The sequence below is a fragment of the Notamacropus eugenii genome, chromosome 5 (genome assembly GCF_028372415.1).
Source record: "Notamacropus eugenii isolate mMacEug1 chromosome 5, mMacEug1.pri_v2, whole genome shotgun sequence".
NCBI lineage: Eukaryota > Metazoa > Chordata > Mammalia > Diprotodontia > Macropodidae > Notamacropus > Notamacropus eugenii.
Window position 1 is genome coordinate 11,608,785 of NC_092876.1, and position 23,149 is coordinate 11,631,933.

At 40.1% G+C, this 23,149-nt stretch overlaps 1 protein-coding gene across 1 annotated transcript in view; it reads right to left on the reverse strand.

Moving 5' to 3' along the window:
- The window catches only part of LOC140507329 (cytosolic phospholipase A2 gamma-like), a 66,812-nt gene that overhangs the window by 22,323 nt on the left and 21,340 nt on the right, over positions 1-23,149 (reverse strand). The window contains exons 3-4 of the mRNA XM_072615443.1: positions 14,258-14,332; positions 13,900-14,023 (exon numbers count right to left, since the gene is read on the reverse strand). Of these exons, the coding sequence (XP_072471544.1) occupies positions 13,900-14,023; positions 14,258-14,332 (199 nt within the window). The remainder of the gene's footprint in view (positions 1-13,899; positions 14,024-14,257; positions 14,333-23,149) is intronic.

Sequence of the window (23,149 nt, forward strand, 5' to 3'; positions counted from 1 at the left end):
ATATAGCTCCTGTCCCACTGACTCCCTAGACAAAGTGTCTTGCGTTTGAAAGGGCCTCCCTAGGTGGGGCAAATTCATTGGTCATCCAATTAGCTGACTACCTTGCACATGTATCAAGCTTGACTGCAGAAATTACTTGAAATTATCCTAAAAAGTAAACCAAGTAGACATGCTTCTTTGTACTTTATTATAAGACCATAACATCTTGTTTGCTCTCTTGCTCCTTTCATCCAATGGGGTAGCAAGAAACAAAAAGAGAAGGACTCCTGATACATTACGTTAGTTTAGGTTAAGAAAAATATAATAAAATAAATGTAATGGGGATGGGACATGAACCTCCAAAAGGAAATCACCATGTCTTTTGGATCTGCACTCCACAAAGGAAAAGCTTCTGGACTTTCCCACATAACATGTGTCCTTGGCATTCCCCTGAGGCACAAAGCCCTTCAAGTTAATAATCCTTTCATTATGGCCCTCATGATCTGTACCTGCCCCCCCCCGGACCACCACTCCTTAATTCTATCCAGACCCCTTCTCTGTTCCCGGACTAATTGGTCACTCATAGCTTCTATTTCAAAGGTCCATGTTGTCTCCATTCTGTTTCTCATATTCCTTAAGAGTCTGACCAAAAAGGAAGATTCTTCAAATCTCTTCCATCCTGAAGGGTCTTCTGATAAACCTTATCTCTATCTGAAATGAAGCTTGAGTCCATTTCATTTCAGGTAGGACCTGTTTAATATGTGATTGAATTTTGGGGTCCCAGCATCCCTAGATCTCAACAAATTCACTTAATTTTGCAGTAATTTGGGAAGAAATAGAGAAAATTTACACTATAAAGTCTTCAGGAAAGTTCAGTCTCCATCAGTTACTTTCAAGTAGCGTTAACCCTCCTGTTAATCTTACATGTAGTTAAACTGTGTTTTAATTAAAATAGAAACTTTAAATCAAGAAGTTATTATACTACAGATGAAAGGGTCTTTCTAATTCAAATCATTGTCAAACGTAAACTATATTGATGATTTCACTTGAGTGAATTCAAAGTTAAATTAGTATAATAAGGATTTCAGTTCATTTATAACCATTAGGAAATTGGTTCCTCTTTTGATGAGAGGCAAATATAAAATTCCTAACAGGGAAACCTACAGTTTTGGAAACTATCAAATATTTGTAAAAGAAAGAGGGCGTGAAGGATCTGGATCACTCACAGACCACCCAGATGGAAGTGCCTTTGAGGAAACTGCTCAGTGTTTCATTTAGAGGGAATAACCAAGAAGGGAGTAATCGTAATTTATTGTAAGTAGTGAGAGGAGGAGCAGAGATTCTTTATGGTCCCAATATCTATGTCATTCCTCTGCCACAGCTGAGCCCTTGGTCGTTACCAAGTGCATTCCTTCGTGAAATAGCTGGATACCTGCTGTTCCAGCATCAAAGAGCTTAACTTTGAGAAGAAGACAGATGATTTCTTCTCCAAAGTCATCCTGCTTACTGGAATCTGAGACACCTACAATGAGGAACTTGTTGTGGTGAGTGAGGTTTTTTGTGGGTTTATTTGCCAATCACCGTTAAACCTATATGATGGTAACCAATTCTAACTGCCCAAAAGTCCTTAAAGAAACTGGTATGAGTTTTTGTATAAACAAATCCAATGCAACAAAAATTAGGAGGGAAGAAGAAAACTGAGAAAGAGTTTTTACAACTAGTGTTTCTGATAAAGGTCTCATTTCTAAAATACATAGAGAACTGAGTCAAATTTATGAGAATACAAGTCATTCCCCAATCGATAAATGGTCAAAGAACATGAAAAGGCAGTTTTCAGAGGAAGGAATTAAAGATATCTATAGTCATATAAAAAATGCTCTAAATCACTATTGATTAGAGAGATGCAAATCAAAACATTTCTGAGGTACTAGATCACACCTATCAGGTTGGCTAACATGACAGAGCAGGAAGGTTATAAATGTGGGAGAAGATGTGGGAGATTTGTAACACTAATTTATTGTTGGTGGAGCTGTGACCTGATCCAACCATTCTGCAGAGCAGTTTGGAACTATGCCCAAAGGGCTACAGAAGCGTGGATACCCTTTGATCCAGCAAAATCACTTTTGAGACTGTATCCCCAAGAGACTATAAAAATGGGAAATGTACACATGTACAAAAATATTTAGAGCAGCTCTTTCTGGTGGCCAAGAATTGGAAATTGAGGGGATACCCATCAGTTTGGGAATGACTGAATAAGTTGTGGTATATGAATGCAATGGAATACTATTCTGCTATGAGACATGATGAGCAGGAAGACTTCAAAGAGGCCCGGAAGTACTTATATGAATTAACCCTGAGTGAAAGGGTCAGAACCAAGAATACACTGCACACAGCAGCAACCACAATGGACAAGGAATTTTTCTGATAGACTTAGCTCTTCACAGAACTTCAAGGACCTGTGTGTTCATCCTTTGCTGCCAAAGAAGACCACACCATCAGAGAAATGATGACATGACTTGCACTTAACTTTGTTTTGAGTGAGGGATGGCAGTGCAGGTCACCAGCCTCACTTCTCCAGAGCCATCTGAATCCAGTGACCAGATATTCATCAGGATGACTGGAGATGACCCAGGATGTGGCAATTGGGGTTAAGTTACTTGCCCAAGGTCACACAGCTAGTGAATGTCAAGTATCTGAGGTGAGATTTGAACTCAGGTCCTCTTGACTCCTGCACTGGTGCTCTATCCACTGCACCACCTAGCTGCAAAAACCTAAAACACACCCAAAGGGCCCTTGAGGCAAAATCCCATCCCCATCCAGAGAAAAAACTGAGGAATTGGAATGCAGAAGGAAGCAGAATATTTTCTCTTGTGTTATGTTTTGTTCTGGTTTGGTTTTACTCATGGCTTAGCTCATTCATTTTAATTCTTCTATGAAACATGACTAATCTGAAAATGTCTTTAATAAGAATGTATGTGAGAATCCATATGAGATTGCATGCTATCTCAGGGAAGGAGGGGGAGAACGTATAAGACTTATGGAAGTGATTGTAGAAAACTAAAAACAAATAAATTAATAAAAAGAATCTGGTATGAAATGTGCTTTTGTAACTGCTAAGAAACTAAATAGGGAATGACAGTATAGAAATTGGTTGGTCTTATGTAGTAAAATTTTGTGCTAAAGTGGCTAACACCAAAGACCTGGCCCACATGGAAGAGATCTACATGGAACTGAGTGGTAGTCTAGGGTAGGGCCATGTACAGGTGGAGGAAGGTTTTGTGCAATATAACTTTGGGCTAAAGTGTAAAACAAAATTCAGGAGAATAAAGACTAAACATGTAGGAATCAGAAAAAGATTTTTTTGTCCCACTGAAACAGACAAGGTTGAGAAATTTTTAAAGCAGTGCCCTCTGAGAGATACTGCAGGTCTCCCTTCCACAGTCAATATGACTACAAAATAAGTTTCACAAAATTCACATGAATTATTTCATTGATGAAGGATTATCTCTTTGCTCTGGTTTCAACAGTGAGGCTAATGGATTAGTAATTTAGAAAAAAATTAAAGAATCTGATTTGGCTCTTTCGGTACTTCAAAAAGTAAAGGACTACAGGGGAGCTGAAGTGTCACCATGAAATTCTGAACATCAGGTAGAGAAAAAAAAATGGACCCTTCTTTAAAAAAATTGAGATTTAAGTACTGTACATAGTAATTATAAATAAATAATTGATTGAGTTGAAAATGTGATTGTAGTAAATTAGAAGTATTTAATCAGTCTTGATACGTACAAGGAGATAATAAATATTTGCACTTTTCTCCCAGAGCTGTGGGGAGAAACACCTAGTGGTGAAGTGCTTATCACACTTCCTGGCTTCTGAAAACCTGTAATATTCAGATGCAATATTCACTGTAATATTCAGATCTTGTGGGAATGCAATTGAACGAAATACTATTTCCTCGACAGGTACTTTTTCTAATTGACATGTATTATGAACCAAGAAATTGAGAATACACAGACTAAACATTTTAAAATCTTACTCAAACCAGACTTAAGCAACTTTCAAGATACAGAAAAAGCCTGGCACATGGGGTAGGTGCTACATAAACTACTGTGATTACTGTGAAAATGCCAGAGGTAATAAGGTAAACGACTTTCTATGAAATGGTGAGTTTGAAGGTATTTAACTCAATTATCGACATGTGATTGGAGATGTTGTGAGTACAAAGGAGCTAAGAGAGGCTGTTAAAGAAAGTTTCTTCTTTTCAATGCCAATGCCTACATTATATCTGTTACATGATTATAAGAGCATATTTTGGTTTTTTTAAAAAAGTTAGAAAAGAACAATGAGAATAGTAAATGACTTACCGTCAGGAGAAAAGTAGGATGAAATCCTCTTAGAAGGTCTTTGTCTGTGAGTTTCCTTGGGGCAAAACTTGCTGACCCACTATGAGGAATCTCTGCAGCGCTGCCTTTTAAGGAAACCATACCTCTCCCATCCAGGACTTTGACCCACCCCTCCTTTCACCTGTTATAACTGATAAACCTTTTCAGGGTGTGTATTTGGGGGGAACAGGGAAGCTGTGTAGGGAAATGTCCACTTTACTGAAAACAAAATATAATGATACTTTTTGGGATTTAAAAAAAATACATTTGAAAAAGATTACTCTGAGAAGAGGTCCATCAGCTTCACCAGATTGCCAGGACACACAAAAAAATAATGAACCCCTGATCTAATTTAACCCATCCACCCATTTTATAAATGACAAAACTGAAGACTAGCACTCTCAAGCAGTTAGGTAGTGGAAAGTGGAAAGTCTGAAAGACCAGGGTTCACATTCCAAGTCTGACACTCACTAGTTGCAATGACCTTGGGTAAGTCCTTGAAAGCTGGGAAGAAGGAGGAAGGAAGGAAGCTGCTTAACTGGCAAAATGTAGGGATTAAGCTAGATGGTGTTGAAGGTCCCTCCTGTCTGTAAATCTACTACGATTTAGCCAGAGCTCAGCAGATATTCGAGGACAGACAATGGAAGACAGGTGAGACCCCAGCACAGGTTCCTGACCCTGTGACCTTTCCTCTCTCCCCCTTCCACTCTTGCCAGTCTGTTGGTGACCAGCTCCAATAATACCCTGTCCTCGAAGAGGCCTTCCAGGACCCCTCCTCCCTCTGCCCAGCAGGAAAGCCCTCCACCTGGCTCTGGACACCCCCATAACAGTGAGTCTGGTACCTGCCTGTCACTCATCCTGCCTCTCATCCATCAGTTCCAGGAGGGTAGCCATCATACCCAACCTCTGCTCATCTCCCAGTGTCACTGAGCACATGACTCTGAAGACAGCACGTGTTTTTTAAAAGAATACAGGCTCTTCAATCCAATCTGCCAATTGCAATAGTCCCCTGAGGTCAGAGTTCATCTGAAACAGGTGAGCTGACCTCCTCTGTGGCTTCTGAGCACTCTCTAGCTCCTAACTTACCTTAGGGAACAGGTCTCTGTGAATCATTTTTGTTCTAGCCTCTCCAGGGGAAAGGCCACTCTCCTGTCAAGAAAGCACAGGCACAAAAGAATTGAGCAGCTCTGCCTTCCCATTATTATCAGTTCTCATCCTGTCCATTCCAATTCCCTCCTTCACTTTCCTCTTTTCCATAAGCAGGTCTTGAAAGGCCCTTCCTGTTGTCCTGAAGTTGCCATGCATCTCCCCTCTTGATTGGCTTCAGCACAGGTCAAGCTCTGCCTACTGGTCATTCTATGTTTTACATTCATTTGTCATGTGGTCTACTCCTTGCTTTTATCATCTGTATCTAGCTTTTCAAAGTCTGACTGGACTCAAGAGTTCTCCCCACATCTACACTGAGCTCTTTAATCATGGTCCTTTTTCTCTCCTCATTGGAATGGTCTGGGTCTTCAGAATTTCATCTTTTTACTAACCTAGGCAGTAGGGTCACAAAGAGAATCAGGAGCAGAGATGGGATTTAAACCAAGGTCTCCTGACTCTGAATCTAGCCCTCTTTTGACTAAGGTTGGCTTTGAAGGGACCTTCACAGCCTCACCATCAATAAGTAAACATGAGGTCACCCAATAGAATCCTAGCACTTTGCAAAGTATCTGGCTGGGAGTAGCTGCTTAATAAATGCTAGTTGATTGACCAGTAAGCTAGAAGCCTGGGTTGGGGCAGCCACCCAAACAGGGGGACAGAATGGGAATACCTTCACCCTGAAAGGAAACCTCTCCCTGCTCCCCTCTCCCTGGGTTTCCAAGGAGAGCTTACTTTCTGCATAATGTAGTAGACAATGGAATAGGACCAGAAGTCAGTGAGAGAATTTTCATCCCTCTCTGCTGCCACATAGAGGCCATCCACAGCAACAGAGAAATCCCAGGAGTCCTCCTGCAGCCACCTCGTGAGCTCATTTTTTGCTTTCTCCAGGTCTTTCCCTCCATCTTACTGGATGAAGAGGAAGGACATGCACCTAAGGATGAGAAAATCATCTGTATGCCAAAGTGGTGAAAGATATAGGCAGTTGCAACGCAATGAGGACAACAGGGGGCACCCTACTGTACATAAGGACAGCCGGAGTCAAAAGACCCCATTTCAAATAAGACCTCAGATATTTAATGGCCATGGGACTCTGGGCAAGTGACTTCACCTCTGCCTGCCTCAATGGGAATAATACTACCTATATCCCAGGGTTCCTGCGAGGATCCAAGAAGACAGTTTTTGTTGCTCAGCACAACTGACTTAGCACACTGCCTTGCACACAATAACTGCTCGAGAAATGCTTGCTTCCTTTCTCCTTTCTATCATGGTTTCCAAGTGCTTAGAATTTCACCAAGGCTTAGATGGCCCTTCACCCTGATAACCCACTACTGTCCCAATGTTCTATTTACACAACTGGTTGGTCTCCAAAGCACGTTATAGTATAACTCTGCTTTGTCATCTAACAAGGCCATTTCTTCCTCTTAAACCCTTTATAATTTCACCAAGTTCTTTGTCATTCACTCTGTCCTAAAAGGAACTCTTTCTATATTAGTTGGATGGAAGGCTCAACATTATGCATGGAGCACATATGATCAGGAGATAGAAGAGGATTTGTGGACTGGGATTTTGTGGAGTATGGAGTCTGACTGTGAACCCAGGTCCCCTGCCTCCCAATGGAGCTGTGGATTCCCTACTATACACTGACAGGTTTTTACCAGGTGGAGCCAGACACCCCTGCAATGCATGTGACCATGTCCGGGAGCCCCACATGGCTCAGCTCACTAAGAACATCTTGGCAGGCTATGGTAGCCCTCAGGCTCCCCCCAGAGACCAGCACAGAAACCACAGGGACCTAGAGAATGAGAGGTGAAAGGAGTTTACCAGAGTTCAAATGTAGGAAGGGAGGCAAGAGAGCAAAAAATTACATCAGGCGATAGGAATGGGTAGGTAGGTTGCACGTTTGGGTAACATACAGAGGAAATTATCCTCTAGGAGGTAGGAAGAGGGTACCGATTCACACCCTGGAGGAAAAAAGAAGAAAGTTTTATGGAATTCCCATTGAAAGAAGGAGAGGAAAGGGATGATTTACTCCTGGGAAACAGGAGGACCTATAAAGGTACCAGGTAGGAAGACACCACGGTCCACACCCTGAAAAGGAAGTAGATCAGAGATCTGTAAAGCAAGAAATGGAAGGAAGGAAAGGCTGGAATTAAGTCCAAAAATGAGTCAGGCAATACCCAAGTCTCCACTTCAGAGAAACTTCTGCAGAGCATTCAGATGCTCCTGGCCTCTGCTCAGACCTCTTTAGCAAGGAGGCCCAAGTTCTTCAGGGCTTTCAGGAATGCTCCCCTCGATTTTTCACTGCTGCCTTCTTTTCGCCTGAGACTCTAAAATGAATCCTCAAGTCAGAATTGCCCAGAATAATAAGAGGCTTGTTATAGACATCTCCTTGAGCTCATCTTTTTGGCTCTGGTTGATTGGCCAATGTTGAATTCACCCCAGGAATTTCTTGCCACCATCAGGCTGAAACCCTTCATCTCAACATTTAAACCTGGATGTCAATCTGCCACCCATGGACCCAACAGATCCTAAAACTTCTCTCCTTTTTAACAAACCACTACTATATATATTCAGGTGTCACATCTGCCTGGGAAGTCCCTCTCATGTTTCATCCCGTGGCCTAGGGTGACCCTTGGCACTGCAGGCAACTTACTGTAAAAGACAGAGGCTGGTAAAGACCATTTATAAAGGCTAATTAGAAAGCATGACTCCCCACTCCCCACACCACTCAACCTCATCAATATCCACATAGAAGGAGCTATGAACTCCCTCCTCCACAGAGACTCATCTCCTCACAGCTCTATTTGAAATCTCTGACCCTTTCATCTCCATCCTCACTCTTCTGTCCTCAGGTGCCCATTTCAAGCCCACATGTTAAATTACTTTAAAGATACCAAGTAGACCAAGATATTAGGACAGGCATTATAGACATGCCTGTTGGCCTTACAACCTCTACTGACCACAGAATGATCTCCCCCGTCACAAGTTGAGACAGGAGGTGGGGTTTAGGGTAGAGAGGCAAACAGAAGCTGCCCACAAGGTCTATCTCTGTCTTTTCTCTGTGTCTGTGTCTGCATTTCTTTCTGTCTCTGCTTCTCTTTTCCCATTCCCCTCCTACCTCTCAAACTTTTGCAAGCAGAAATCATGTGCCAAACATAAATCAGCTTCCACTTTTCCTATGGTCTAGGACACCTAGAATTAAAAAGAAGATAAATTGAATGTCATTTTCTCTATTAACCTTCCCTCCCAAAATCTGAAAGAGTTTATTCCCCCACATATGGAAAGAGTGAAAATTCATTAGAGGGAAACACATCCCAAATATCTCTCTACCGTTCAGACATATTCTGAGGTTTTTTTTTTCCCATGGAAATTTCACCCATCAAACACTGAACCAGACCATGTGTGAAAGACATGTTCTTCTATATTCTTACAAAGATAGAGCAGAAACTATACTGTTCCCTGACTTTGCAATCTTGGAGATTTGCATCCAAATACTACTCCAGACACCCAATATATGATACTGGTCAAGTCACTTCATTCCTCTGCTTTATTTCCTTCATCCAACAAATGAGATGCAAAGGCCTCTAAGTTGTCTTCTGTTTCTCAGTTTATGATCCTAACAGCCTTTATGTAGGAAGTCAAACCAATTCACTTTATAATCTGAAAACTTCTCTGGGAGAGTTGAGTTTAATCACAAAATTGGGGCTGATTGACATGTTTGGTTTTTTTTTATGATCTGACAATTTTTCCAGTACAGATTTCCTGAGAACTCCTTCAAGGCCTTGAAAAATCATATCTTATCTCAAGGTAAGGACACAAGATAAATCAGTCAAGAAATGAGTCAAACACTTTCCCAGCTCATCCTTCTCCCTTCTTTGTCCCATCAACCCAATAACATGCTCAAAAATCATAAAATGGAGGTCTGAAAAGAAAGGTGACAGGTAATACCTTTTTCCCCATGAATCAAGAACCAAGAACCCTCCAAAGGTGACAGAGCATTCCTAATAAAAAATCAGATATGAGACATTTGATACACAGAAGTGACAAGTCGGGCAGGCATTTTCAGAGGTCCCATTTATTCCATCCCATTTTGGATACAAACATGCAGGACCATCTCACCCTGGCCTCATTTATCCAGTCCTGCTGAATCCTTGGTAAGCTTTTTAGACCATGCCTTAATAAATCTCATCTGGACACTTAGTTCTTACATGTGGATTTTCTTCTTTTCGCTTCCCCAGTGAGTGTGCTGATATACTCCATAATCAAGCCTTTGGAGAGGTTCACTTTGCCAAAGGCAGCTAGGTAGCAGAGTGGATAGACTACTGGGCCCAGAGTCAGGACAACTCATCTTCCTCAATTCAAATCTGGGCTCAGACCCTACCAATTGTTTGACCCTGAACAAGTCACTTAACCTGTTTTATCTCAGTTCTTCAACTGTAAAATGATTTGGAGAAGCAACCGGCAAGTCCCTTCAATATCTTTGCCAAAAAATCCCCAAATGAGGTCACAGAGAGTTGGACATGACTGAACAACAATATTGCCAGATGTGAAACTAGGAATGTGTAAGAAAACTGGATTCAGTAGCCTTCAGTCAAGCTTCTAGAAATCAAAGAGGATTCTTCAAACTTTTGTGGAGAATGACCTGGATTCAGAGTTTTATTTCTGTAAGTCATGAACACTGCCTTCATGGAGACAGATGGAAGACAAGTACTGGACATCTCAAAGAAACAAGAAACTGTCTCAGAGATAAGAAAAAAACTGGTGTAAACAAAAGACAAAATTAATGCCTATTAAGAGTGGGGGAGGGGAAGCAATGGATCAGTCACACCAACTCACTGATACCTTATTAATTTAACCAGGTAAAAATAAAGAATCAAAGTCTTTATGCTGAGTGCAAAAAGTCTCCACCAGAAGTATACCTCAGATTGATTGAAGAGACATTGGTCACTCCCCATGGGGCTTGGATACACTAGCAAGAGTTTGGAATTTGGCATTTGAATCCAGCCATGCCTCTACCATGGAATTAGTTGCTTGATCTATGGTGGATTTAGTAGACTTGCCACACTTACAAACCCAATTAGAACAAAGTCCAAAGAGAAGAAAGAACTATTTGTCTTTCCAAGAGATTCAATAAAATAAAGAAGTTGTTGAGCCTGAAAAAAGAGAAAAGGCAAAAGTCAGGACATGGCTGCGCTGATCACTATTTCCCAGAGAAATGAGGTGGAATACTTGCCACAAGGAGGAGACTAAAACAGCCCAGTGATAACTGGTTACTTGAGATATATCAAATTTCTGAAATGTATGTGTTATTTGGGTAGCCTTTTAGCATGATTCACTTGTTCACTATTAACATTACACTACTTGGAGAATGAGATACTAGGGAGACAATATTGGTGGAAATCCCTGAATGAAATGCCTGGCATATAGTAGGTAGTATTTAAATTCAAATTCCTGCCCCTATTCCATTTCTTTCACATGATGGGTCAAATTCCTTTCAAATGTTTTTTAAAGAAATTGTATAACTTTTATTGACTTCAAATTATACACTCTGAAAACCCACTATTAGCCCAGTGGCCTATTTACACAGCTGATGGGTCTCCAAAGTGCTTTAGAGTATAACTCTGCTTTGTCATCTACTAAGCTCATTATTCCTCCCAAATCCTTTACACCTTCGCTGTTCTTTGTCATTCATTGTGTCCTCACAGGAACTCTCAACGTCATCCAGGTGGTAGGCCAAACAATGTGCATGGAACAAGTGTGATAAGGAGACAGAAAGGGATGTGGAGTGGAATTTTGTGAAGTATAGGGCCTGGCTGTGAACCCACGTCCCCTTCTTCCCAGTGGACCTCTAGATTCCCTTGCCAGAGACAGTAGCATCAGAAACATCAAAAAATATGCAATGGTCTCAGTCTGTGGAAGAGCAAAAAGGATTTTGAAAATCAAATAAAAGAGATGGAGAAAAAATTGGAAAAAGAATTGAGAGTGATGCAGGAAAATCATGAAAAACAAATCAAGAGATTGGTAAAGGAGACCCAAAAAAACCAGCTTCAAAAACAGACTAACCTAAATGGCAAAAGAGATCCAAAAAGCCAATGAAGAGAAGAATGACTTCAAAAGGAGAATTAGCAAAATGGAAAAGAAGGTCCAAAACCCCACTGAAGAAAATAGTTCTTTAAAAATTAAAGTGGAGCAGACGGAAGCTAATGACTTCATAAGAAATCGAGAAATTATAAAAGAAAAGCAAAAGAATGAAAAAATAGAAGACAATGTGTAATATCTCATTGGAAAAACAGCTGATGTGGAAATTAGAAACAGAAGAGATAAAATTAAAATTATTGGTCTACCTGAAAACTTTGATTAAAGTAGAGCCTAGACATAACCTTTCAAAAAATTTTCAAGAAAGCTACTCTGATATTCTAGAACCAGATGGTAAAATAGAAGGGGAAAAAATTCACCAATTACCTCCTGAAAGAGACCCTAAAAGGAAAACTCCTAGGAATATTGTAGCCAAATTCCAGAGTTCCCAGGTCAAGGGCAAAACATTACAAAGAGCTAGAAAGAAACAATTCCAGCACTATGGAAATACAAGCAGGATAACATAGGATTTAGTAGCTTCTATACTAAGGAAACAAAGGGTTTGGAACATGATATTCCAGAGGTCAAAGGAGATAGAATCAAAACCAAAGAATCAAGAGTATAATACATTAGGGGAAAAAAAATGGAATTTCAATGAAATGGAGGATTTTCAAGTATTCTTGTTAAAAAGAGCAAAGCTGAATAGAAAATTTTACTTTCAAATACAAGAATCAAGAGAAACATGAAAAGGTAAACAGGAAAGAGAAGCCATAAGGAGCTTCTTAAAGCTGAACTGTTTACATTCCTACATGAAAGATGATATTTGTAACTCATGAGATCTTTTTGAGTATTGGGGAAGTTATATATATGTATATATGGATGTATGTCTGTACACATATGTATATACATATATATGTGTTTGTGCATATAAGTATATATCTGTGTATATTATATATGTGTAAGAATGTGTGGGTGTGTGTATATATTGTATGTATGTATATATGTTATATATGTGTATGTGTGTATGTATGTATGTACACATAGATCGAGGACACAAGGTGATCTGATTTTGAAAGCAGAATACCTAAAAAATAAAATTAATTGTTGAGTGGAATATATTAGGAGTAAGAGAAACAGAGAGATAGAATGTAACAAATCATCTCACATAAAAGAGGCAAGAAAGAGTTTTTGCAGTGTAGGGGAAGAGGCTGGAGATGAAAGGGAATAAGTGAGCCTTACTCTCATGGGATTTGCCTTAAGAAAGGAATAATACACACTCAATTGGACATGGAAATCTATTTTACCCTGTAGGAAGTCAGAGGGGAAGGCAATAGGAGAGGTAAGATAATAGAAGAGAAATCAAATTGAGGAAAGGGATGATCAGAGAAAAAACACTACTGGGGGAGGACAGATTAAGGGAGAGGACTGAATAAATGGAGGGCAGGATAGGACATAGGGAAAAGTGGTTAGTTTTTCACCACAAAACTGTTATTGAAATGTTTGGCATGGCTACACTTATATTACTTATAGTGAATTGCTTTCTCATTCAGGGTGGGTGAGGAGGGAGGAAGAGAGGGAATTTGGAACTCAAATCTTTAATAATGAATATGAAAAATTATTTTTAGATGCAATTGGGAAATAACGTGTACTAGAAATGGGGTGTATAAATCTATTTGGACCTACAGGAAAATAGAGGGGAGGGTGAGGGAAGAAGGAAGTGGGGTATTAGAAAAGAGGACAGACTGAAGGAATGGATGGTTGCATACTGTCCACGAAGTGTTGGGAGAGGGGTGGAGAAATTTTTAAATTTTTAATTTTAAATTTAAATTTTATTTTTAAATTTAATTCAATTTAATTTTAAAATTTTAAATTCAAATTCTTGTGGAAGAGAATGCTGACAACTGAAAAACAAATAAATTACACATTTTTAACTTTTTTAATAATAAGTATTTTTTTAAAAGGAAAAGAAGAAGTTATACACTAAGCGGTAGAAACAGGGTGAAGATTCACATGCTGGGGAAAAAAGAATAAAGTGGGAAGAAATTTCCATTGGCAGGAGGAGGGGAAAGGGGTAGTGATTTATTCCGAGGAAAGAGGAGGACCTGTAAGGCACCTGGAGGGAAGATATTCATTGTCCACATCTTGGAAAGACAGTGGGTCAGAGATCAATGAAGAAAAACAATGGAAGCAAAGAAAGACTGCAATTCAGTCCAATAAAGAGTTAGGCAAGTCCCAAGCATCTACTTCAGGGAAACTTCTACAGAGCATCTGTATTTTCCTGCCTTCTGCCAAGACCAAGGCTTCCATGGCCCCATACCTTTCTGGCACTGAGGCGCAAGCTCTTCAGTGCTTTCCAGATATTCTCACCTCGATTTTTCACTGCTACCTTCTCTTCATCTGAAATTTCAAAATGGATTCTGATGCCAAAATTGCCCAGAATGCTTGTTATAGACACCTCCTTAGGCTCAATCCCTTTACCCTGACTAGACTGGAAAGTGTTGAATTCATTCCAGGAATTTCTTCCCACCATCAGGCTGAAACCGCTCATCTAAGTTTCTACCTCAGGCTTTCAATCAGTCCCTCATGGACCCACCTGACACTAAACTTTCACTGTTTTTTACTAAACCAGCACCATATCAGTCATGTATCACATCTGCCTAGGAAAAATCTCTCACCTTTCATCATATGGGCCAGGGTGACTCTTGACACTGCAGGCAACTTGCTGCAAAAGACAGAGGCTCTTAGAGGCCCTTTATAGAGGCCAATTGGTGAGACTTGCTCCCACTACTCATGCCCCCTCCACATCACCAGTGTCGACATAGAAGGAGCCATGAACCCACTCTTCTCAACAGGCCAGTCTCACAGTTCTATTTGACATCTTCAACTCCTTCATCTCTATCCTCACTCTCCTGCCCTAAAGTGCATATTTCAATGCCACAAGTGATGTTGCCTGGAAGCTACCAGGTAGATCCAGAAATTAGGAGAGTACCTGGGGTGCAGCCATGCTTGCTGTTTTCATGACCTCCACTGATTACAGGATGATCAAAGTAAAAAGGGGAGGAGGGGTAGAGAGGAAAACAGAAGCTGCCCACAAGGTTCTATCTCTGTCTTGTTCTATATCTGGGTTTGTGTCTGAATTTCTTTCTGTCTCTCCTTCTCTTTCCCACCCCACTTCTACCTGTCAAACTTTTAAAAGCAGAAATTATATGTCAAAGATAAAGCAGCTCCAGATGTTTCCAAGCTCTAGGACACCCAGAATGAAAAGGAAGATAAATTGAATGTCGTTTTCTCTATCAACCTGTCCTCCCAAAGTCTGAAAGAGTTTATTCCCCGATATATGAAGAGAATGAAAATGCATAAGAGACAAACACTGACAGCCCAAGAATTTCTTTCCTGCTCTGACATATTCTGAGGTTTGTTTTTTTGCATGGAAATTTCACTCATCAAACTGAATCAGGCATCTTGTGAAAGACATGTTGCTCTATATTCTTAAAAATACAGAAAGTCTTTTGTTCTCTCCCTTTGCAGTCTGTGAGATTTACATCCAAACACTACTCAGATACTCACTATATGACATTCGTCAAGTCACTTCATTAATCTGCATTATTTCCTTCATCTATCACACAAAAGGGTTAAATGTAAAGGCCTATAAGTTATCTTCTACTTCTCAGTTTATCATCCCAGCATTCAGAGACTCTTGGAAGGCAAACCAATTGACTTTATGATTTGGAAACCTCTTTTGGGGAGTTAAGAGTTAAATCAGGAAAACAGGCGTGATTGACATGTTTCTTCTTTACATGATCTCATGGAAAATTGTACAGGAGATATTTCCTCAGAAATTCTTCAAGGCATTGAAGAATACCATCTTATCTCAAGACAAGAAATGATTGTATAAAGAATAATAAAATATACACTCCCATATGAGAAAAAGACCAAAGGAAAAAACAATCCTAACAATGATAACCCTAAATTCAAATGGGTTAAATTCTCCTAATGAAATGGAAGAAAATGATAAATAGATTTGATAACAGTATCTAAGACAAAACTACATAATAGAAGCACATTTAACTCAGAAAGTTCTAAATACAATTAAAATTAAAGAGTGGGAAGTACAAACTTCCTGGAAAAAAATTTGGAATTATAGGAAAAAGTCACTAAAATGTGCCTCTGATGCAGAGTTCCCACTGCTAAGAACATACCCTAGACAGGCTGGAATCGTACCATATATTCCAAAAATATTCATAGCAGTAGCTTTTTGGTAGCAAAGAACTAACTGAAAACAAAGTAAATGTTGGTTGACTGGTGAACAGACTATCAAGTTGCTGTGAATGTATTTTAGGGCATATTTCTGCTTAATAAGTCATATAAACATTACAAATTGAGAAAAGCATATGAAGACATCTTTAATCAACACAAAGTGAAGTGTTTGGAATACAGAAAGCAATAAGCAAAATGGCTGTGTTATAAATGGAAGAAATGATGGTCAAAAAAACCCTTTGTGTTCTGTGTAGCTATAATTAATTATCAAGCTTGTGTCAAATGAAGACATGAGAAAATCTACCTGCTCCCTTTTATTGGAGATAAAAGTTGTGGAACCATAAATACATTGTCAAACTCTTGAGGTATTGGTTAGTTTTATCAAGCTTCCTTTTTCTTCTCTTTCAAAATAATGCTGGATGGGCCGGATTAATGAGTAGGGATAGGGTAAGATACATTTGGGAATGAAGCTGATCTAGAGACAGGGTGAAGAAATAAAAGCTAAATAAAAACTTGACACCCACAATTAGGGATTAGCTATTTAAACTGTGGCAAATGCAACAGTGAAAAATAGTAACACGGAATCACAAAATTGACCAAGTGAGGAATTCATAAAAACATGAGAAGACTTCTATGAACTAATTCAGAGTGGAGTCGAATCAACAGGACAATATACACAATTATTACAATAATGGAAATAAGTAGAATACCAAAATGATGTCCAACACGATTCCTCCTAACCCTGGAAAGGAATAAAAACAAAGAATTTTCACCATTCATGTGAGAGGGGAGAGACAAGACCTGCCAATTTTTATGTACATTGCCAGTTGCAGTCCCTGCAGGACTGGTTTTATTTAACATATTTTCTTTGTTAAAAGGGAAGGCTCATTCATGGAAGTAGAAGGGTAGAACGTTTCTGGACACAACTGACATAAAAGGTTAAATTTTTGATAAACAGAAGGCTGATAAAACTATAAAATGCTACAGGCAAATCATAGAATTTCAGAGTCAGAAAAGACCTCAGCAACCACCTACTATAATCTGTAAGTGAGCAAGAAACCTGTTTCCAACACATCTGACAGATGGTCGCTCTCTCAACATTTTCTCATCTTGGCTCCTCTGCAGCCTTGGACAATTTTAATCACTCTCCCCTCCTTGATATTCTCTTTATTCTAGGTTATGGGGACACAACTCTCTCCTAGTTCTCCTCCTTTCACACAGTTCCTTCTTCTCCTTAGTGGAACGTCTTCTAGATCAGGATCTTTAACTATAAGTGTCCCTTATGGTTCTGTCCTGGGCACTCTTCTCTTCTCTGTCTATACCATTGGTGAGCTCATCAGCTTGATTGACCATCCAGTCTTTAAATAAAGACCTCAAATGAGAAGACTCACTTTTTTCCGAGAAAATAGGTCCACTTGGGTAGAAAGTTTTTCCTTCCCTCAAACCTGAATTTAGCTCTTCATATGTTCCACTGTTCACAAAAAGGATAGATCTAATCACTCTTCTAGGGGACAATCCTTCAAATCCTCTAAGACAGATCGCATGAACCTCTTCAGACTTCTTTTTTCCAGGAATACTGTATCCTGTTCTTTGACATGATCCAGAATGCTGAGTCTCTTACCCACCTGTCAGTCATCCTCCCCTTTGTCCATGAGCTCCAGGAGGGCAGCCGTCATATCCAAAATCTGTTCATCTCCCAGTGTCACTGAGCACATGACTGCACACCAGACAGGTGTTTTGGCAATGATGCAGGTTCTTCAATCCAATCTGTCAATTGAACCCTGAGGTCAGGGTTCCTCTCAGCCTGCTGTGTTGTCAGGCACTCTAGCTGCTGGGCATTCTCCAGCTCCGTGCTTACCTTGGAGAACAAATCTCTGGAACCATTTTTGTTCTGTCCTCTCATGGGCAAAGGTGACTCTCCTTGAAAGAAAGAACAGGAACAAAAGAACAACTGACCAGCTGTGACTTCTTCCTATGGTCAGTTACAATCTTGTCCATCCCAATACCCAGTTGGATTTTCCTCTTATCTGCAGGTTGGTTGGTTGATTGTCATCCTTTGTTCTCAAAGAGGACTTACATGACATCACCATGATAAAGTGAAGCTTCAGTATGTCCATCTGTGGCTGATCAGACCAGTAGCAGCTCGGAATTCTCTACCACAGATTGGGCACAGATAGTCCATGTGAACATCTGGGGTGTTTGCTTCAAATTTGTGCGTTCTACGTTTTCTTTGTGCTGTCTCAATTCTACTTTGCTCATAGAGCACAGCATGCTATCTGATGTGGGCACCTCATGCTGAGTGTTCCTGTGCCAGTGTCTCCCATTCCACACAGTCAAATTCAAAATTCTTGAAAGAGAACTTCTTGAGAGTGTCCTTGTATCACTTCTTCGGACCATCACGTGATCCCCTGTCCCTTGTGAGTTAGTCATAAAAGTCCTTTTGACAAGCATACATTTTGAATTCAAACAGCATGATGAGCATATCTGAGTTGGAGTTTTGTATGAACAATGGGCTCCCTACCTTGTAAATGTCAGCTGCGACAGAATCAGCACTAGGTGCTTTCCCACATGAAAGGACCCTAATGGCCGTCAAAACCTCTTCTTCATTTGGAAATTCAGCTAAGAAGGGACTGACTTAAACCTGAGGTAAATGCTTAATGGCCTCAGCATTGATTGATGATGGTCTGTTGAGAACACTATGGAAGTGTTCAGCCCATATCTCTAAGATCATGTCTTTATCCCTCATCAATGTGGCTCCATCAGCACTGAGTAGTTGTGATGCAACACAGGTTTTTGGTCCATAAAATCATTCAGGGAACCAAAAAAGTGCTTTGCATTGTTACCATCAGCATAAATTTGAATTTCGTCTGCATTCTTACTGAGCGTGGAATCCTGCATCTCTCTAAGATTTGCTTGTACTTTGTTTCTGATCGAATTAAATGCTGCCTTCTTAGAGATGGATGTACTATCCTGCTGGTAAATCCTGTGGAGTTCTAGTTTTTTGTTTAGCACCTTCTGAATTTCCCCATCATTTTCATCAAAACAGTCTTGGTCCTGACCCAGATGAGCAAAAGCAGTGCTCTACACCAAACCTCTGAAAGCTGAACATTCCTTTTCTGCTCCACTCTTTCCAACTGTGTGTTGCCTCAACTTCCCCTCCAAGTCAGCAACAAACTGTTCATGCTCAGAGAAGAGCTCTCATTGCTTGACATTAATTTCTGTGGTAGCCATTTTGACTTGAGGGTGGCACTTTTGGTGAATGCAAATATTTAGCTTGGAAAGGAAAAGTCCATGATCAGTCCAGCACTATGTACCACACATTGCCTTTGCCATTCGCACATCTTTTCTGTTTCTTCTCCTTACAATCACATAGTCTCTTATATGCCAATATTTATCATGATGGTGTATCCATGAGGTATTATTCCATTTAGGTAAATGAAAAACAGTATGGGTGATGAGGTGATGCGATGCACAAGTCTTCAGCAGTAAATGGCCATTGCTGTTACTATTTCCAACTTCATTCCTTTCCAGGACTCCCTGCCCAGTCTGGTAGTCTGAGTCTACTCTAACCTTAAAGTCACCCAGCTTTATAAACTTGTTCTCTTTTGGGAAACTGAGGATAAGTATCTCTAGGTCTCCATAAAATTTTTCTTTGACCTCATCAGGGTTCATGATGGTGGGAGCATAGGGTTTTCCCGCAAGTGGCAATTGCATTCTCATGAGCCTGTCATCCACTCCTTTTGGCAGGCATACCAACTTGCTGAGTAGATTAGCTTTGATTGCCATACCTACAACACCTTGTTAGCACTCCCCTTCACTGCAAACACTCCAGAAAAACGTGTATCCAGTTTCAACTTCAGTAAGGTGGTCTTCATTTGTCAGCCTTGTTTCACTCAGTTGCTATTTGGATGCAATACCTGTTGAGTTCTCTTGCAATGAGAACAACTCATCTTCCAGATCTACTGGATTTTGTGTTTTCTACAAGTGGGTGCATATTCCATGTACCAGTGGTGAGTGGAATCATCTTTGCAGATATTTTTGTACATTTTGTACATTTTTTGTGGTTTCCCCATCATGGTAAGATTCCCCACTTGCTGGGGTAATCAGGCCAGGGTTGGGTAAGCAGACAATTTTAAAGCACCTTTTCTAGCTCCTTCCTCACACCAGGAGGTGAGCAATGCAATCCTTAAAAGGTTGCTCAGACACTCAGGGGGCTGCTGAGTCCCACTTCCAATGAGAAAGGACACTATGCCTTGGGCCATAAGCACAAGTTGAAAAGCACTTTCTCTTATCCTGAAATACACATGGATCTCACCTTGACTGTCTTCAGCAAACCTTAAACACTTCTTACTGGTCACTCTACCCTTTTACATTCATTCTATTATGTGTACCTTTTCTTCCTCCTATCATCTGGACATAGCTTTTCAAAGTCTACCTTGGCTCAAGGGTTCCTTCCACATCCACACTGGTCTCTTTAATCAACTCCCTTTTTCTCTCCACATTGGAATGGTCTGATTCCTCAGAATTGCCTGTTTGAGAGTTTTACTAACCTAGGCAGTAGAGTCCCAGAGAGAATCAATAAAGGATTTGAACCCAGGTTTCCTGACTGTAAATCTAGGCCTCTGTTGACTAAGGTTAGATTTGAAGGGATGCTCCCTGCCTCAACACCAATAAGTTAACATGATGTCACCCAGCAGATTCTTAGCACTTGGCATAGAATCTGGCACCCAGTAGGGACTTAATAGATGCTAGTTGATTGACTAGGAAGCTGGAAGCCTAGCCTGGGGCAGCCACCGAAACAGGGAAATAGAATGGGAATACTTTATCCTGAGATAAAACCTCTCCCTGCTCTGAGCTCTCCTGGGTTCTGATGGAGAGCTTACTTCATTTTGAGTGGGATAAAGTGAAGATTTCTCATCCAGAGTAGATCAGACCCTAGGCCTGAGTTTCTAAACTTAAAGGTGTAAAACCACTTGCAAACCCCCTCCCCTTGTTTGCTTAACCCATTTCCTTATCATATTGTAAAATCAAAACCCCTCGTAGAACAGAGGAAATGTTTCTTCAGTCTCTTTTTCAATTCTTTGCATCAGAGTAATTTCTGAGAATACTGCTACTTGCTCAAAGCATTAACCAATAGAGTTAAAGGTAAAGTTGGGGGGAGGAGTTTTGTGGGTTTTAGCTTTATAATCCTGCATTTGCTCTTGTAAGATGCCTCCCTGCTCCAGGAAACTGGTGAAGGGATGGCCTGCTTCTTGCAAGAACCAAGTAAAGGACTTTCTGTTTTTACTTTCAGATGCCTCTGAGTAGTCATTTTGAGTAGGGGTCTTGCCATCCCACACAGTCCTTGGGAGCTCGTCCGGGACCATGTTACTTCCAGAGGGACTGTCAGTACTTTGGTTCACTGGCCCCTAATTTTCTCCAGTGATCCTTGAAACTGAGCACAGGACCTCCTTCTCTATGAAGTAACAACCTGAAGCAGAGGAAATCAGTAGAAACAGAAAGTATAGGGTCTCTGAAACTCTGAAGCTCTGAAGTACTTGAAACTCCAACCAGTGGGTGTTGGTGATTACAATCAGGTAACTTATGCACGCATAACTTGGAGGTAAGCACTTGTGGGCCTGGGGGTCAGTTTTGAGAGTCTTAGACTAGGGAAGACTGGTAACGGCTTCCAACAAAATTAATGGTCTGCAGATCCCAAGAGGAAAGGGCCCTCTATGAATGCTACCGGGTGACTGCCGGTGGGCAGGAGACTCCCACTGTGGTCTGGAGTAGGAAGCCAGAATTATTCATTGAGTCTTTGACTTGGAGGTGTCTGGGAACAGCCCTCCTGTAAAAATGGGGAAGGAACAATCTAAACCCCGAGCTTCAGAACAGAGTCAGGGCATACTGGAAAAAAATCCCTTGGGAAATAGATTGCAAAATTGGAATGAGGTACCAAAATACAAAGGATAAGAAAAAGAAAGAAAGAAAATGATCAAATACTGTTGCTTTGTTTGGGGTGATAAAGTTATTGGAGGAGGCACGATCTGGCCAAAGCACAGATCCTCTGAGAATTGAGTAGCCTGGAAGAAGTCATCTACTCAGTTCTTTTGAGCTGATAAAGCAGAACAGTCTTGTCGGGGGATGCTCTACAAACTTGCCTAGATTCCTTAGATTGGCACCCGAGAGGATGAGAAAAACAAAATTCAAAATGGGGTGAAAATGATTTGTTAAATGTTTTGTCTGTGTGTGTTGTGTGTGTGAATGGAAGTCTCTGTCTGTGGTTTGTGTCTCTGTCTTCCCTGACACTTTTTGAGGCAGTCAGCCAGTAAGAGCAGAAAGGCTGAGGGGAGATTATCTCCCCCTCTCAGACTAAAAGAAAGGAATGCTAACTAGCATCTGATCACTTCCTGCCTTACCCTCAATGGTACATGAATTGGAAAGTCTTTCCATTCATTTGTGAATGCAGAAAAGAAAGAGGAGGGCAGAAAGTTTTCTTGTAAGTAGCACAATTATTTGATTATAAAAGATGTTTATCATTGGCGATCACAAAATTCAGGTTTGATAAGATTTCAAATTAAAATTTGTCCTGAGGGAATAAAAAGCAGCATCTGAAAATGGTCTTCCTATCAGGATTAGGTAGAAAAAGATATTGTTACCTGACATTTATGATTGTAAAAGGTATAAAAATGGGTATATGTTAAGAATAATATTACTTCAATACAACTGGGGTTCTAAAAAGGATGTGATAGAAATTTGATAAGTAAGTGATGAAAATAGTGATGTCCACAACATAATGGTAGAGTTAACTTCTGTACTTTAAGCTAGAAGGGGATTCTAGTGCAGAAAGTTATAGCTGTGAAGGAACTAGACAATCTGAGTAATGGGATTGACAGATTTGAGGAGAGAGAAAAAAATTCACTTAAATTGATTTAATAAATAGCTCAATCAAATATAAGATGGCTTTATCTAATCAGGGTAATAAGAGTATGCCCACATGGTGGCTTTATTGAAGTGATGTGGAAATGCATTCAGCTGAATGGGTAATGGGTCATTTAAAATTTTAAGTAAACTTAAATAGTTAAAATTTTTAAGTAAATCTAAATGTAGCTATATTAGAAACTGAATTGTTAACTAAAATTGGTTTTTTCTATGAATCAAGCATATTTACAACAGCATGTGAGAGGAAGCTTATGGACAAATGTGAAAAGACCTTGGTTTTAGATCTTGTAACTGTTGCTGGTTAGGTTCATAACGGTTTTGTGATAAACTGTAAATTGTTCTCAACAGAAGAAAATATTTGTTGTATGACCCTTTTGCATGATTTTTGA